This window comes from Elephantulus edwardii, unplaced genomic scaffold (genome assembly GCF_000299155.1).
Source record: "Elephantulus edwardii isolate Elephantulus edwardi_28Jun2011 unplaced genomic scaffold, EleEdw1.0 scaffold00030, whole genome shotgun sequence".
Lineage (NCBI taxonomy): Eukaryota > Metazoa > Chordata > Mammalia > Macroscelidea > Macroscelididae > Elephantulus > Elephantulus edwardii.
In genome coordinates, this window is record NW_006399780.1 from 5,344,731 (window position 1) to 5,363,576 (window position 18,846).

At 37.6% G+C, this 18,846-nt stretch overlaps 1 protein-coding gene across 1 annotated transcript in view; it reads left to right on the top strand.

The window, feature by feature from the left end:
• The window catches only part of TMCO3 (transmembrane and coiled-coil domains 3), a 94,825-nt gene that overhangs the window by 69,633 nt on the left and 6,346 nt on the right, over positions 1-18,846 (top strand). Inside the window, exons 9-10 of the mRNA XM_006883810.1 lie at positions 6,659-6,809; positions 18,003-18,082. Coding sequence (XP_006883872.1) covers positions 6,659-6,809; positions 18,003-18,082 — 231 coding nt within the window. The remainder of the gene's footprint in view (positions 1-6,658; positions 6,810-18,002; positions 18,083-18,846) is intronic.

Consider the following 18,846-nt stretch of genomic DNA (forward strand, 5'->3'; position numbering starts at 1 on the left):
CCATTTTACACTCCCACCAACAGTGAATCAGGGTTCCAGTTTCTCCACAACCTCGCCAGCATTTGTTGCTTGCTGTTCTGTTAAATTTTGCTATTTTAGAAAAAGTTATTTGACATTCCAATAAAAAGAAGAAAACAAATGAGTTAAGGTAAGAAACTTGGGTCTTGAAAGGGTGGCACGTATAAGTTCTCTAGGGTTGTTTTGGGTTTTTTTTTCCTCACATAATAAAATTGTGTGGTGACCTAGTGGATACAGAGTTGTGTTGCCAATTCAAAGGTAGGCAGTTGGCATTTACCAGCTGCTCCAAGGGATAAAGATGGGCAGTTTCCTGAAATGCTGTTTACAATCTCTGAAAACTCACTGAAGGGTCAGCGATGAGTCAGCTCCAATTCAACAGTAGTGAAAGAGACTCCAGTTAAACATAGCAGAGGAAATGGTGACCCTATTTTGAGCAAAATCTATTGGAAGCCTGGACTTCCCACCTTTTCCAGGTTGTATGCTACCACCCAGCACTCCTACTAGAATGTTGTTAGAAAAGGCCAAGACTCAGATAGTTCAACAGTGCCCAGAAAGAAGGAGTTTTCTCTCCTTTTTAAGTCCAGTAGTGGTTTTTCTAATACTGAAGTGTCAAAGGAAAACAATGAGGGGAACTGGACTTCTGCTTCCATACTACATTAACAAGATAAGGTTCTACATTTCTTTGAAAAGTAGTGTTAAAGAAAGCCAGCTTAAAAAAAAAAAAGGAAAAAAGCCAGCTTAACCACAAAGTGGGGGAAAAAAAATAAAATCCAGAATTGCAACACATAATACATAAATATTCAAATGTTGATAAAAAAATCTCTAAGCATAATAAGAACCTATAGTATCTTACAATGGATAAGAAAGAAAATAAAGCAACAAGATGCCAGCACCAAGATAAGATATGTTAGAATAATCTAACAAAGATTTTAAAGGAGCCATCATAAAAATTGTATCAGGAACAGTTATGAAATCACTTGAAAGCAGAGAAAGACTCAACAAAGAAATGGAAAACCTCAACAAATAAATAAATAAAATCATAAAGACTACATGGAAAGTTTAGAACTAAAAAATTTAGCAACAAAAGCTCAACATACATAATCAACAACTAAATGGAGGAGCTCAAGGATAAAGGAAAAAGGGAAATGGTGAATTAGAAAATAGGGCTATAGAAAATACACAATTTACATGATAGAGAAAATAGGTTGGAGAAAGAAAATTGATACTGCCTTAAGGACCTGTTGGACTGTACAAATCTTGTCCTAAGAGTTCTGGAAACAGAACAGGAAGTGGGAACAAAGATCTTTGCAAATGATGACTTAAAACTCAAATGTTAGCTGACACTTTCCAGAATTGGCAAGGAAAAGATATGTATAGCTCCAGGAAGCTGAGTTAACACTAAATAAGACAAGCAAACAAAAACTAGTGCCAAGATGAAGATGCAATTAAACTTCTGGATTAATTAAAGACTCAAAAAAATTATTAAGCCGACCTAAAAAAAATCATCCTAAGAGGAAAAACAATTTTAATGACAGTAAATTTCTCATAAAAATAATGGATACCAGAAGAAAGGAGTAGAATTTTTTTTTAATTTTATAATTTTTTTTGTGTGTGTACCATCAAATCGGATCTGATTGGTACAGGAGGAGATTGCCTCTCCTCCAGCAGAGCATCTGGTTGGTGTAGAATATTTTTAAACAGTAAACAAAAAGAACTGTTAATCCAGAATTCTAGATTCAGAAAACATATCTACTTATTAACAAGAAGACTAGTTATTCTCAGATAAAGGAAAATGAAGAGAATTTGTCGCCAACAGATAAATTCTCAAAGAATGCTTAGTAGAAGTTTTCTAAGCTGAAGAATACCCCAGTTAGACAATTTTAAACTGCACATGTATAAGGTGGTACCTGTATTTTAGGTGCTGTGAGTTAACTCCAACTAATAGCAATACTTTGTACAACCGAACAAAATACTGCCTGCTTCTACCTCATCTTCTCAATCTCTGCTGTGCTTAAACTCATTCTTGAAACTGTCCTTCTCATTATTGGTCTTTCTCATTCTTACTGACAGTCTGCTTTAAAAACATGTCACATGGTGTTGATCGTTGCACAAGCTATCCATTTATTGTTGCCATTGTTAAGTATCCCTGAGTCAATTCCAACTCAGTGACTTACAAGCAAGAGTCCAGCCCTAGACCAAGCTTAAGAGTTACTTAGAGTGATTAAAACTATTCCTACTATGTACTTAATTTTTTTTTTTACATTTTTTAAATCCATTCCAGAGTGTTCATCTCTTTGAAAATACCAGTCACCCTCAAGTCCTTCCTAACTCATGACAACCCTATGGGTGTCACTATAAAACTGTGCTCTTGTGTCTTATAGTAGCTTATTTTTAGAAAGTAGATCATCAAGACTGTTCAAGGTGCCTCAGAGTGGCTCAGACTTCCAGCCTTTTGATTCGCAGCTGACTTTTGTTACCTGTTGGCACATCTAGTAAAGTTGTCTAATCTGGAAAAATTCTGTATTGTCTTTCCTGTGTCTGAGTACATTAAAATAATACTTTTATTCATTAGTTCTCCATTTTCTTTTCCATCCATTCAGCAGCACTCTTTATTGAGTTCTCACTTTGTGTGTGTATGTAGAGCGACAGCAACTTAAATGCTAAGCATTTTGTAGACCAGATAATCTTATAATCATGGGTTAGGTTTCATATATCATTTGTTGCCATGTGACATGTGATTATATGAATACAGTTGCTGGCTGCCATCACTTTATCCTTTCTTCTGTTGGCTATAGGGTCACCATGTGTCAGAGTAGACTTGATGGCTAAGGATTTAGTTTGATGTTGTACTACATTTGTCTCTATTTAGGGTTTTTTTTAAATAAAAAATATAGTGAGCATTGTGCATTTTTTGTCATGTCATTTTAGTTTTTTTTATGTGTATTTCTAGTGGTAATGCTGTAGGTTAAGCATTGGGCTGCTAACCAAAAGATCAGTGGTTTGCACCTGCTGGACACTCTTAAGGTAAAAAATATGAGGCGTTCTCCTTCTGTAAAGATTGATAGCCTCAAAACCCAGATGCAGTTCTGCACTGTCATCCATGATGGATATGAATGGAAATTTCGTCAAAGGCAGTGAATTTTACCAGATTTTTTATTTACTATCATATAAGCAACAGGCACACACAAATAGTGTGCAGATATGCATAGGAAGCTAACATGCAGTGGAGTTGAATAATTTGCAAAAGCCTGTTGCATTAAAACTCATTGCCTTTGCGTTGAAATCAGCTCATAGCTGTCCCTCCATTGACTTTCGAAGGCTGTCAACTCAATGGGAAAAGATTGTCCATCTTTCTCTGGCAGAGGCTCTGGTGCAAACTGCCAGAGAGACATGGCCTTTGGGTTAACAATGCAACTCCCTATGGACTAGGCCATTAGTTGTATATAAAAAAATACGATGATTTCTGAATCATAGTTTTGTTGTTGTTATGTGCCGTCGAGTTGCCTGCGACTCATAGCGACCCTATGTACAACAGCCCTAAACTCTGCTCTGTCCTGTGCCAATCGCACTGTTCACTTATTTATCTTTGGTAATTACCGTGAGAGTTCCCAAGTAGTGATTGGTACAACTGTCGGCAATGTAGATGAGCGTTTACTTCTTCCATATGCTCACCAACACTGTTACTGTCAGTCTTTTTCATTTTAAAAGTTAAAATCGGAATGCTGATGAGTAGTAGTGGCATCTCAGTGAAATTTTAATTTTCCTCTTTTGATAACTAATGTCTGTAAAGTACCTTTTCATCTGTTTATAAGCTGTTTATCCTTGGGGATGTGCCTGTTAAAGTCTTCAGATTATATATTTTGTTAAATTGATTTTGTTTCCTTACTGATTTGTGGTTCTATATATATGTTGTATGTTAATTTGCTAGATATGTATTTTTATTTAAATAAAATTTATCACCATTTTAGCCATTTAAAATGTATGGTTCATGTTCTTTAGCATCTTCACAACGTCGTATTAACACCATCACCACCATCCATTTCTAGATATTTCCTTCGCCCCAATGAAACTTTATACCTGTACATCTGCTTTCTATTTCTGTAGATATACCTAATCAGAACATTTCATATAAATGGAATAAAATAATAGGAATCTCTGTGGGTGGGTGTGAGAGAGAGAAAGAGACAGAAAGAGAAAGACTAGCTTCTTTCGTTAACCCTTTTTAAAGATTTATCCTTGTTATAGCATACATCAGTAATTCATTCCTTTTTGTAGTTGAAAATATATCCATGTCAGATATATTCTTGCTGATATCTTTAATTTTGTGACTTGCTTTTTTCACGGTTTTCAGTACCATCTTTGAGAAGCATAAGTTCTTCATTTAATGTAGTCCATTTATCAGTTAGGGAAGTCTGGTGGCTTAGTGGTAAGGAGCTGCACTGCCAACCCAAAAGCACACGGTTCAGATCTACCAGCTGCTCCATAGGAGGAAGATTGTTTCCTCCTGTGCTATTAATTACCTCTGAAAATCTGCTGGAGGCTCAGCTATGAGTTGGTTCCAACTCGATGATACACAATAAAAATTATCAGTTGGTGTGTTTATGGCTAAGATTTTCTTTCTTCTGTTTGCCTAATTCTGGGTTGTGAACATATTTCATGTTATTTTCTAAAAGATTTATTTAGATCTAATATAGATCTACAGTCTGTAGAAATTGTTTTCATATAATATAAGGTGAGCAAGGATTTTCCAACATTGTTGAAAAGACTTCTCCCTGCTCCACCCTATTCAAACTGCAATGCCACTTTATAAAATATCAAGGTACCACATGGAAGCATGTTTTGTTTCTGACTATTTATTTTGTTTTGTGGTCTGTTTAGCTATGCTTACACTAAATCATGAATTGATGATTGATATAAGTGCTCAACAGAATTATTTTGGCCAATCCTGATCCATCCCATTTCCATATAAATATTTAGGTCTACCTTGTCAATTTTCACACACATACATATAAAAGGGTTGTTTTGTTTGTTTTTCAAATTCCAAGATCAATCAAAGTAAACCTGACATTTTGTTGATACTTAGCTTTCACATCCATGAACATGATATATCATTTTATTTATTTAGGGCATTTTAAATGTTTCTCAGCTGATTTTATAGTATTTAGTGTAGAAGTTGTACACTTTTATTAGATTTATTCTAGAGTATTTGATGGTTTTGACATTGTAAATATATATAATATGCTATCATTTAATTGTATTGTCTTTTTAAAAAAAATCTATATCTTTCAATTTGTTTTACATCAGTAATGCCTCATCAAAAAGTCTGATCTTTAGCTTGACATTCAATAGAACTACAAAATACTAAAAAAAGTATGACTATGCAGTCTGTCTAATCTATCTAGCAGAGTTAAGTTCATTTTAGTAATTTGTAGATTCATTGATACCTTTCTCTGGTTTCGCATCACTTAGAACCCATGTTTTAAGTATTTTGAAGTTGGTGATGGGAGTGGTTTCTCCTATAATAAAGTTGGGTTTGTTTTTTTAATGCCACATTCAGGCTATTAATTAGTAACAATATATATTAAAATATTTAAAATTTAATTTTAGAAAATATTTTTATTAAAGGGAGCTTTGGTGTCTTCTTGTTGTGTACTGTCCAATCAGAACCGACCCATAGCTGAGACAGTTTTCAGAGACGGTTATTCATATGGGAAGAGACTGCCCATCCCTCTCCTGAGGAGCAGCTGATAAATTTGAACCATGAACATTCAGGATTGCAGGACAGTTTCTTACCACTAGGAATTGTGCTACCAACACAAAGATAGGCAACAGCTCGAATCCACCATCTGTTCTACAGGACAGGGAGGAGTAATCTCCTGTATAATTTACTGCCTCTGAAAACCTGCTGGAGGTCAACAGTACACAACAACAATTCTTATTTAAGGGACCTCTGGTAACCAAGTGGTAAGGAGTTGCTTTACCAGCCCAAAGGCAGGTGGTTCAAACCCACCAGCTCTACGGGTGTTGAGGTGGGTGGTGAAGATGGACCACAAACCTGCTGGAGACTCAGTGATGAGATAGTTCTGGCTCAACAACACAGCAACATTGTTGTTTTAAAAATCTCACAACTGTGTATATAAGCACTTATTTTAAATATGTAAAATTATTTTTTTCCCTTTACTATGTGGTTTCTTCAACCAAGACTAGCTGCCTCAAGTCATCTCTTAGATCATCTCAGCAGAAACCCTTGGGGACTTTATTGATTGTGCTTAACAATCAGTGACCCCTCCCCCAATCTTTTTCTACTAGGTTTTTGTTGTTTTGGGCTGGTGTTTGTTTGCTTATATTATTTTTTTATTAAGAGGGGTTTTTAAAAATTTATATTTTATACTAGTTTATTTTTACAAAGTTTGTATCCAGTGTTTTTCACACCAGATCTTTCCCAATTCCTTCTCCCCTCCCCCATCACATTGTGTGACTCTATGATTAACACCTTTCCTACTCTTTTTTATTCTGATGGTTCTGCTGTATCTGAAAGAACATGTTTGGTTAGAAAGCTTACTTAAAATGGAATATAGTGATAAATTAAGTAGTTCTGTGTGTTGATGACATAAAGCCTAATCCTTGCTTTCTTTCTCAGATCACAGAGCTGTTAGATGTTTCCATGGAGCTAGGCTGTTTCTTGGCTGGAGCGCTGATCTCTTCTCAAGGCCACATGGCTACTGAGGAGATTATGTCTTATATTGAACCGATTCGTGACTTTCTGGCTATCATTTTCTTCGCATCAATAGGTAATAATGTTTTTTTTTAAATCATGATTTTCAAACTATGTTCATTTTATGTTTGCATTTAATATTTACATTTATATCCTATACCACAAAAATCTTTCCAATAAAAATTAACTTTATTCAGTACATCTTTATTTGGATTCCTAGTAGTTGGTAAATTGCTTTCTAGAGTCTAAGACAAAAGCTTTTAGGAAAAAAAGGAAAAATACACACCAAAGGGCATCAGTTAATTGATGGCTAATCATACTTTATTAGCATTAGCTATGTACAATATAAGTGTTCCTTAAAGACGGTGTGTTACAAAAATAAATTTAAAGTGTCTGAGCCTCTTGATATTTTTACTTTGTCAGAATATTATGAATGGTCAGTCTTGCGCAAAGTGACACAGTAACAAAATCACGAGTTTTTATATAATGTAATGTATCCATTTGCCATCTTTTTACTTACTATATTTTTGTATGGATAGCTTTTTAATTGTTGTTGTTGTTTCTTAGAAACCCTCATGTCTTACAGAGTATAATGCTTCAAGAGTTTTCTTTCCTTTTTTTATCTTAACATTTTATTGTGACTTGAGTGAAAGTGTAGAGAACAGATGGTATTATTTTCACCCATTTATGCATATTTTGTTGTATGATATTGGTAACAATCCCTATGTTGTATCATCCCCCCCTTCCCGCTATCTCTCTGTGGTTTTTATTTCTATTCATTCTTCTCTCTGCTCCCTTCCTGCCTTCTAAACTTTAACTCTGGGCGAATGGTGCCCCACTGGTCTTCTATGGTTGATGTTTCTAAAGACTGATTGACTCTGTGTTTTTGTGCATACTATTGATCTGGTTTTTGTTTGGCTGAAAGCTGATCCACAAGGGTGAGTTCAGTTCCAGGTTCAAAGGGTCCTAAAAGCCACCGTCCCCAGGGGTTTCAGCACTCTCCAGCAGATGAGTAACTCTGGCCATCTTTATGAGTTTTGTTCTTCCCGGGACCATCTGGAACCCTCTCAATGTGTGATCGCTTTGAGCATGTTCTGCAGTCTAGCACTGGGCACTAGTCCAGCACTGGACACCGTCTAGTTCTCTCGGTTTCAGGATTGTAGAGGTGGAGGTACAGGATGTCACTTGATTCTGTGGATTGTTTCTGTGCATTTTTTTTTCTTCACTCATCTTTGTTTCAAACAAAGAAAGAGCAATGAATGGCTTTATTTAAATTGGCTGCTTGCAGTCTTCTAAGACTCCAGTCACTACCCACCAATCAAGAGTGTAGAGCATCGTCTTTGTAGGTGATACTATGTCAGTTGACCTTGGTATCACCCAAGACTATAGTCCTGAGCCCCATGGCCAGTGATTCATTTCTTCAGGGTATTTGGTTCCTCACACATTTTATCACTGATCTACAAATTCATTGAGATCCCAGTGAAACATTTGGAAATGAGAAAGCTGATTTTAAAACTTATGTGAAAATACCATGAATAACCAAAACAACCCTGGAAGAGAATGTTGTTGTTGTTGTTATGTGCCATCGAGTCGCCTGCGACTCATAGTGACCCTATGTACAACAGCCCTAAACTCTGCTCTGTCCAGTGCCAATCGTACTATCTCTGACACTCCCATCCCGATTATCCCAGTCACTGAATCAATCCACCTCATAGAGGGCCTTCCCTTCCTGTGCTGTCCCTCCACCCTCCCAAGCATGATGTCCTTCTCTAAGGACTGGTCTCTCCTCACAACATGTCCAAAGTATGTTAGACAGAGCCTCAGAATCCTTGCCTCCAAGGAGCCACCTGGTTTAACCCTTCCCAGGACAAATCTGTTTGTTTTCCTAGCAGTCTGTGGTATTCTTAATACTCTTCTCCAGCACCACAGCTCAAAGGCATCAGTTCTCCTTCTATCCTCCTTGGTCATTGTCCAACTCTCTGATGCATAACAAGTGATTGCAAAACCATGGCTTGTATCAGATGCACCTTAGTCTCCAGAGAGACACCATTGCTCTTCAGCACTTTGGAGAGGTCCCTAACAGCAGACTTTCCCATGGCAATGTGCCTTTTAATTTCCTGGCTGCTGGTGCCAAGACTGTTGACTATGGAGCCAAGCAAACTAAAGCTGTGTACAGTCTCAATCTCTTCACCATCCATCCTGATGCTGCCAATTGGTCCAGTGGTGAGAATCTTTGTCTTCTTGACATTGAACCTCAATCCATATTGTAGGCTGCAGTCCTTGACACTCTGCAGCAGGTGCTTCAGGTCCTTTTCAGTTTCAGCAAGCAGGGTTGTGTCATCCGCATAACGCAGATTGTTGATAAATCGTTCACCAATCTTGACCCCACATTTCTCCTCATAGAGCCCAGCCTCCCGGATAATCTGTTCTGCATATAGGTTGAAAAGGTATGGAGATAGGATGCATCCCTGGCGAAAGCCCTTCCCAATTTTGAACCATGCAGTGTTCCCTTGCTCTGTTCTGACGACTGCCTCCTGGTCCACGTATAAGTTTCGCATTAGAACGATCATCCAAAAACAACTGGAACAGCACATCAACAGAGAACTACCAGAAGTCCAGGCTGGTTTCAGAAGGGGTCGTGGTACTAGAGATATTGTAGCAGATGTTAGATGGATCTTGGCTGAAAGCAGGGAATACCAGAGGAATGTCTATCTGTGTTTCATTGACTATGCAAAGGCATTTGTAGATCATAACAAACTGTGGCTGACTCTGAGACGAATGGGAATCCCAGAACACTTGATCGTTCTAATGCGAAACTGGAAGAGAATAGAGTTGGAATATTCATACAATTTGTCAAAGACAAAATAAGACTATTTCATGAGCTAATTCAGAAATGACGCACAAGAAGTCAAGAGTAGAAGTAGAAGAGCTCCCATGAGTCGTCTCTGTGTTTTTAGCATACTCCGCTCAGCTGATAGTCAGCTGTGTGTCTCTTTCCCCTTTCTGCTCTCTTCTTTATTTCTCCAATCTCATTTCTTTCTAGTCTGCACTGATTCCCTCCCCTTTTTGTTTCCTCGTTCTACAGCTTCAGTCTTCACTACTAATGACACAGCCTCAAAGTGCTAATTTAACACTGCCAATTCCTGATTCTTTAAGCTTCAATTGCAGGTTGATGTTTTACCTTCTCTTTTATCCATTCTTCTGGAGGCATGGTCTAATAAAATTGATTCAGTTTTAACTTTATAAAAAAAAATTAACTGCATTCTAGTCATGCATTCCATTCTTAAGATTCCTTCCAGGTCATTTTAATTAGTAATACCTGCTAGGACTTCAGTGACTCTGGCTGAAAGTTGCTCTTACTAAAAAACTACAGTTCCATAAGTATGTAATTTAAAGTGTATATATTTGCTTTTACATTTGTCAAATATGAATTCCTGATATGTTAAGAAGCATACTTTCTTGTAAAATAATAGTTCTATGTGGGTTTTTTTTTTTGCTTTGGCTATTCACACTCTGGTGTTCATCAAAAGGAATTCACATTCATTTTCTTGCCAACTGAAAAACTTGTATACAATTAAGTTTTTATTTTCTTACTTGGCCAGGGATGGAAACTTTTTGTTCTGGTTACCTTGAGTCTTAACAGTTTCATACATTTGGCAAACAACAAAGTAATGTCATCTGTTTACTAGGAAGATAATCTATTTTCCACATAAGAGCTAAGATATAATTGAGTGAGGCATAATAAGTAAGTGAATGAGAGTAGTGATTTCCATGTTTTACCAAATACTTCTTGTGTTCTTATTATGTGTTTGGCATTATACTATGCACTATTGGAACTATAAAAATGAACTAGAGGTATTACCATCAGGGAGTTTCATTTTAATAGCAACAGCCTGTAGGGTATGAAGAGGTCCTGTAGCAAGAGACATTAGCCAAGTAATGGGTGTTCAGAGGGAATGGCCATTGACATTTGATCTGTATTCTTAGACAAGATTCTATTTGAATGGCCTTGAAAAGCAATTAAAGATGTTTTTAGGCCAAAAATAAAGAATGGCTTCCTCTACTGAAGGAACTGCCTTGAACAAAGGGTAAAAGTGTGAGAGTCTAGGTGGGAAGGAAGGCAGCAGGAGATAAGGCTGAAAAATCAAAATAGGGTAAAATTACAGAGGATTTTTTTTACATGCCATGTCTAAGTCTTTGGATTTTATTCCACAGGTAGTAGAAAATAGTAGTGACAATGTTCTCTTGAAGATCCTTACACATATTCTCATGAAGTAACAGAGGAAAAAGATATTATTAACTAGCAGACATTATAGTCTGACCTGACAGTTGGCCCTACAGTGTTGTTGTTGTTGTTGTTATGTGCTGTTGAGTCACCTGCCACTCATAGCAACCCTATGTACAATAGCCCTAAATGCTGCTCTATCCTGTGCCAGTCACACTGACTCCAACACACTGAATCAATTCACCTCATAGAGGGTCTTCCTCTCCTGCACTGTCCCTCCACCCTCCTAAGTATGACGTCTTCTCCAAGGACTGGTCCCTTCTTGCAGCATATCCAGAGTATATCAGACAAAGCTTCAGAATTCTTCCCTCCAAGAAGCAGCCTGGTTTAACCCTCTCCAGGACAAACCTGTTCATTTTCTTAGCAGTCCATGGTATAGTCAATACTCTTCTCTGGCACCACAGCTCAAAGGCGTCAATTCTCCTTCTATGCTCCCTGGTCATTGTCCAGCTCTCTGACGCATAGCAAGTGATTGTAAAGACCATGGCCTGTATCATGCACATGTTTTAAATACTAAATGTATATGGAGTTGCAGTTCTGACCCAAAGGCAGTGCTTCTCTGTTGAATCGAATCTGCCAGCAGCCCCATGGCAGAAGGATGGGCAGTCTCCTCCTGTGTGATTTACAACCACTGAAAACCAGTGGAGGGTGAGCCAGATTCCTGCTCAAAGGCACTGAGTTGAGTTGTACAAAAGGCCTTAATGAAGTTTTGTGAGATCTCTAGAGGAAATCTCACCAAAGCATTTCTTTTCTTTATATTATAGAAAAGCAATATATAATTGCAGAAAAGGTTTCTTTACAAAATAAGACAGAAGAAAGCCATGCTGTGTCTGAAATGAGGATCTGTGCAAAGAGTATTACAGCATGGTGCTGGCCCTGATGAGGATCTCTTATCATATTCTAACTAGAATAAGAATCCTATTCTTATCTTATTCTAACCTCACATTAGTACTTCAGAGTAGTTATCAATATCTGTTATTTCAGGATGTAGATACTGATGGAGTTCAATAATGGATCACAGTTGATGCAGATAGTAAGTAAATAGTTGTGCTAGATTTTGAACTAGATAAAGCCCACATATCATTTTGAATAGACCAGAGTTTGGCAAACAGTGGTCCATGGTCTGGTTTTATAAGTTGGTTTTTTTTTTTTAAATATAGCCACACTCATTTATTTATGCTTTATTGCCTAGTGGCAAGACGCTGCGCTGCAATCCCAAGGGGATGCAATTCAAGGCCATTGGCTGCTCCTGGAGTGGGGGTGGGGGACAGAAGAGATGGGCTAACAACTCCCGTGCAATTAAAACCCACTGGAGGGTCAGCTATATGAGCAGAGCTGTCTAACAAACAACAAGACAACAAACACCGTATGTCCTCAGAACCTAATGTACTTAGCAGGAACTCTTGACCAGAAAAACTTGCCAAGTCTTATAGTCAAATTCATTGTCATCAAGTCAGAACTGACTTATAAGTGACCCTCCAGTGGGGTTTTCAAGGGTCTGTGAACTACACAGGAGATTGCCAGTCTTTCTCCCTCAGAGCCACTGGTGGACTCACATAGCCAGAGAGGCTCTGCCTTTGCGTTAGCAGCACTGCTCCCTAGGCCTGGGCCTCCAGTGTCCTCTACATCCTCTTCTCTGTCGTTCTCTCTTTTTTCCTCATTGCTGTTGAAATCCTATGTTAGACTATCATAATGTTAATTCTTAATAACTTTTAATATTTATGAATGCTGTCAATAATTTGGTATGTCTTTTCATAAAATACTGTTTTCAAGAAGAGTTTTATTCCTTTCTTTTATTTCCCCTTCCTAAGGCTTTAAGAGGATTGTGGAAGTAACCAGTACTAGTTATTCATTATTCTGTGACAGCTTACAGAGGTGATAGTTTGCTTGCCACACTTCAGATTTTATCTAGATTATGAGAACTCTAAATCTCTCATTCTCTTTCTGTGGGGCCTAGTGCATTGAATAAAATGACTGTGAATTTATTAGCATATACTGTGTGCCAAAAGAACAAGCAAGTCTGTGTTGGAGAAAGTGCACTCAGAGTGCTCCTTTGAGACATGGATGGTTAGGCATGTTGTCAGGAGAAGCTATTCCTTGGAAATAGATATCCTGCTGGGAAAGAAGGAGGGTCAGAGAAAGAAAGTCCCCCAATCAGATGATAGAGTGACTATAAAAACGGGCTCAAGCATGTTGGAGATCAGGACAGTGGCATCGGATAGGGAGAAGTTCAGATCCAGGAGTCACAGTCACCTCAATAGCACTTAACAGTAGCAGTGTGCCAGAGAGCAGCTGCACTGTGTATGTGCTTTATATGTCATATGTCATGTTTATCAATTCAAGAGTCCTAAAAAAACCACCAAAACACAACCAATTACAGATGAAGAAACTGAAGCACAGACTAGTAGTTAGGAAATTTGCCTATTGTCCACAGCCAGTAAGTGATAGAATTAGGATCCAGAGACTGCACATACTATTTACCATTGTTCTATCATATGTGTTTGATGTTTATACAGAGAATGAAAATGAACGTAACTTAAAAAGCTGTATTTGTCTTCTTGTCAAAGTTATGTGTCAAATAATACTGAGATTTAGATTTCCTATTCTTTCTAGTTAGAAATGCCTACTTTTTGCAGGATGCTACAGTTTTTGCTGCAAAAGAGAAATTGTTGAGTCAGAACCCCTATCTCAAGCATTTATTGGGAGCTTTCAGTGCTAAGTGTTTAGCTATGACAGTGAAAGGCATAGTTCCTATTTTGAAGGAGTTTTCAGACTGTTTAAAGAGGAAGATTAATAAATAGATAAATATTCCACAGTATTGATAAGCTAAGGATACAAGAACATGTTGGAGAAATACATACCCGCCCCCTTTGGTAGGGCCCCAGAAAACTTCCTGAAGAAGCAAGCAGGCTGATATACTGAGGAGGACAAGTTAGTCAAGTATGAGGTTATGAAAGGGCAGGACATCCTAGGAAGAAAGAAAGGCATATGCAGAAAATTCAGAAGCAAGTGGTAGGAATAGTGAGATCTTTATAATTGGAATAGATCTTTGTGTCCCAAGAGAAAGAGAAACAAGTTAAGGCGAAGGGGTAAGTGAAGGAGGCCAAACCAGGGAGGAAAAATAAGGCCTTTAACCTGAGGGAATTGGAGAAATCAAGGGAAACTCTTACTTTAAGCAAAACCATACAGAATCAGATTCATGTTTGGAAAAAAATTCTGATTGCACTGTGATTGCAGACGGAAGCCAGGAAGGCTACTTAAGCAATAAAGATCAGAATTTTCCAAACTGCAAGTTAGAGATTGTGAACTCCACTCAGTGACTCTTTGCCAGCATTTTTTTTTCTTAATGAGATGGAATGGATAGGAAATACTACAGTGTATCCTACATAGCACAGCTAGGATGTACTCATGAAACTTACATCAGTTACTTATATATGGATATTAGATCATATTGTAAGTCATTTCATATTACAGAGAGCAGTTTTAAGAGTTTGAATAATAACTGATATGTGAACCAGGGGTGTCTCAGGATGGCGAGAGGAAAGTGAATGTGTTTGAGAATCATTTTCTAGAGAGATTGAAAAATAATTGCTCATGTGTGGTGGTGGTTGTTAGGTGCCACCGAGTTGACTATGACTTAACTATCTGAACCTTGTCCTGTTGTTAGAAAGACTCTGACTCAGGCAATAGGGAAACGGTGGTGCCCCCACTAGTTTAGGGGACACAAAGTTTAGTGGTAGAGTCTGGTGAGGGACATATTTCATGTAAGGGCTAGAGGATCTTCCCAGCAGACAGTTACCAAGAAACTAGCTGAGTATTAAAAAGAATTCACGTTCAAAGCATAAGTTTGCACAGTAAACTGTGAGGATGAATATGAACAAACAGAAAACCCTCTAAAGATATCTCTCATTGATGTCAAGTCAGAACCAACTCATAGCTGATCCTCCAGCAGGTGTTCAGAGGCTATAAATCTCACAGAAGATTGGCCGTCTTTCTTTCACAGAGCAACTAGTGGATTCAAACCTCGTACGTTTGGCTTGGCAGTGCAGCTCTCCACTAGGCCACCAGAGCTCCCTCTAGGATTTTTTTTCATTCTAGAGAATACAGGTGTTTCAAAGGGAGGAGAAGAAAAACTACCTCAGAGACAGAGAATGTGGCCTAAACAAATATATCCATTATTACAATATCAGCTCTACTACTTATAAAAATGATAAATATCTTTTAATTTCAAGGAAAGAGGAAGTATATCTTTGGAGGAAAAGGAGAGATTGTTATACTGTGTTCTGAGTAAAATAGTGATAGCCTACTTATTAATAACAAATAGTGAATGAATATATTTCTTTCTAATTTTAAAAATAGGGGTAAAAATATCAAAAGCATGCAGTTCAATTCCACCAGATGCTCCACTGGAGAAGGAGGGGGAATCTCCTTTGCCAGTTGGATCCTATTTAATAGTACACAACAAGAAAGAAAAGAAAAAAAATGGGAATAATAACAATGACAAAAAAAATAGGGGTTGAGTTCTTCTGAGGAAAGCATTTCTAAGTAGTCAGTGCTTCTCTTAGGGGGATGGAAATATACTCAGAGATGGAGATAGCTCTACATGGATTCATCAAGAAAAAGAAAGGGAAAGAGAAGCAGGAAATTAGAACTCCAAAGAGCAGTAAATTATTTTCCTTTCTATCCCAGATCCTAACTTGTTATTGTTATTATGTGCCATTAAGTCAACTACAGTTCATAATGACCCTCTAAACAGTGGCTCTGTACTTTGTCCTATCTGGAGCCAACCTCACCATCTCTGACATACTTGACCCCATTGCCACAGGCACTGAGTCAATCCATCTCATCTAGGGTCTTCCTCTCTTATGCTGACCTCTACCCTTCCAAGCATGATGTCCTTCTCCAAGAGCTTGTCCCTCCCGACAACCAGCCCAAAGTATGTGAGAAAGTTTTTAAATCCTTTCCTCCAAGAAGCAACCTGGTTTCGCCCTCTCCAGGACAGACCTGTTTGTTCTCTTGCAAGTCCATTATATGTTCAGTGCTTTTTTCCAGCACCACAGCTCACAGGCATTGCTTATTCTTCTGTTATCCTTAGTCATTGTCTGTCTTTCTGATGCATTGCCAGCAGTCGAGAAGACATAACTTGGATCATGTGCACCTTTGTCTCTAGACTGGCGTCGTTGCTTTTAAGGACTCTGGAGAGGTCTCTAACAACAAGTTTTCTCAATGCCACTTGTCTTTTGACTTCTTGACTGCTGGTGTCAAGGGTGTTAATTGTGGATCTGAACAAGATGAAATCATTAACAACTTAAGTCTTTTTTCCATCTATCATGATGTTGCCTTTTGGCCTGCTGGTGGGAATTTTCGTTTTCTTGATATTGAGATGCAATCCATATTGAAGGCTGCAGTCCTTGATCTATAGCAAATGCCTCAAGTTTTCCTAGGTTTCAGTGAACAAAGTTGTTGTGTCACAACACAGGTTGTTGATGACTCACTCTCTAATCTTGATGCCACATTTTCATAAAGTCAAACCTCTTGAATGATCTGTTCAGACTATAGATTGAAAAGATATAGAGAAAGGATACATCTCTGATACATTACTTTCTTAATTTTGAACCGTGAAGTGTTCCCTTACTCTTGTTGCACAAAGGCTTCTTGGTCGAGGTATATGTCTTGCATGAACACCATCAAGTATTCTGGTATTACCATTCTTCTCAATGTTAGCCACAATCTGTTGTGATACACACAGTCAAATACTTTTGCATAGTCATTGAAACACAAATAAACATTCTTCTGGTACTCTCTACTTTCAACCAAGATCCATCTGACATTGGCAGTAATAGACACTGCCTCTTCTAAACCCAGCTTGTATTTCTAGAAGTTCTCAATGTACTGCTCTAGTCATTTTTTTATATTCTTCAGCAAGATTTTACTTGCATGTGATATTAATAGTATTGGTTGGTAATTTCCAAATTTTATTGAATCACCTTTTTGGGAAATAGGAACAAATATAGATATCTTCCAGTTAGTTGGCCAGGTATAACTGTCCTCCAGCTTTCTTGGCACAGACAGTCTGGTGAGCACATCCAGGGATGCATCTACATGTTGAAATCTGTCCTTTCATATTCCATCAATTCCTGCTGCTGTTGTTGTATGCCGTTGAATAGGAGCCTTGGCTAACTAGCTTTTGTCTACTAAAGACAACGAGGGACTGATAAGACTCTACAGGAATTAACATTGTAGTTTTAAAAATGAGATGGTAAGGTTCCCAGGAAAACATTTTACAACAAAGGGAGAAAAATAGGTTTTGTTTTGGTTTGGTTTGGTTTTCCAAAACATGAGATGCAAGCAAAAGAGGAATTAAAAATATGAGCATTACTATGAAAAGGTTCAAGTGAGATCTTTGTCAACACTTAATGTAGTCTTCTGGCTTGCACTGGTAGTTGGAGCTTTTAGTACTTTATACAACGTAAATGTTTATGTGTAACAATGGGAAAAGAAATGAAAACATTTTCTATGTTTAGAAAAAACAAAACCCATACATGTTTAGCTCTCCTTTTTGGTGGGTCTTCTAATTTGTTTATAGGTTCTGGATTATTGGCATTGTGTCAAAAATATTTTACAAGGAAAAATTAAGTTTCATGGTTATTTCCCTATCAGATTATATGTTTAAAGGTAAAATGTGTTGGAAGCAGTGAAGTAGGGAGGATACAACACCAAGTCAAATTGGTCCTTTTGAGGGCAACCCTCTTTCTGGTGAAATTGGGATAAGGGGCTCAAAGCAAATGTTTTATGGGTGCTTCATTAAATAGCACAGAAAAAAATACACAGAATTTATGATTTCTATTTAATTGCTCTATTAAAATAAGTATAATGCCCACACTTAAATGGTAGATTTATTATCAAAAGTGAATGTAAATATGTTTAGAGCCTATTACTGTACTAACGAAAGAATTCTTTTATTCATTCTGTTTTTCCTTATAGGGCTTCATGTTTTCCCTACTTTCGTAATATATGAACTCACTGTTTTGATGTTCCTTACTTTGTCAGTGGTGATCATGAAGGTATATCAGTTTTGCTTCTCTTCATTTATTTCATGATTGGTAAAATTCCTATTTATATTTAACAAATCACGTGTTGCTTCCTTGGACCCAATTGCTTATCATCAAAACCCAAGAAATAGCCTCTCTCTCTGAGAGGACATTTGAAACTGGCTAGGCTGTAAGAGGGCTCATTTGCTCCTCTTTGAGATGTACCCCTCTCCCTCATGTTAGTCACCACCCCACATGCAGAGGAGGTCCTTTTGCTCACCTGCCCTTGGAAGAGGCTTCAGGGTAAGCAAGGTTATAATGGATCACACTGGCCTGAGCTGGATCATTACAATAGGTTGTCTCAGAACTGAGTGTACTTAAACTGGGAACTCCCAGAAATTGGAATAGAAGTAACAACTTTTTATCTGCTTAAGGCTTTGCATTATAATTTGAATGTTGTTCTAAATTACTTTAGAGAGCAAAGATTGCCCTATTATTCTGTCATAATCAGAGATAATACTTTTTTTAAAACTAATGAAAGTTTTTATTGAGTTGCCTGTGCTGAAAATTAGGTGAAAGTGTGATTACCTATTTAGTAGTCAGCTTGGTTATCTGGGTTATAAAAATTGCCTTAAATTATTTCTAGTTGAAGGAACTACAGTCTCTAATGACTATTGAGCTGCCATATATTCCAGCTCTAGGCTACTTACCTTTGGATTTTGTTTACATGCCACAGAAATACATTTCTCTCACTTAAAAAATTCCATCTTGAATATTGTGTAATATTTAATGTTATT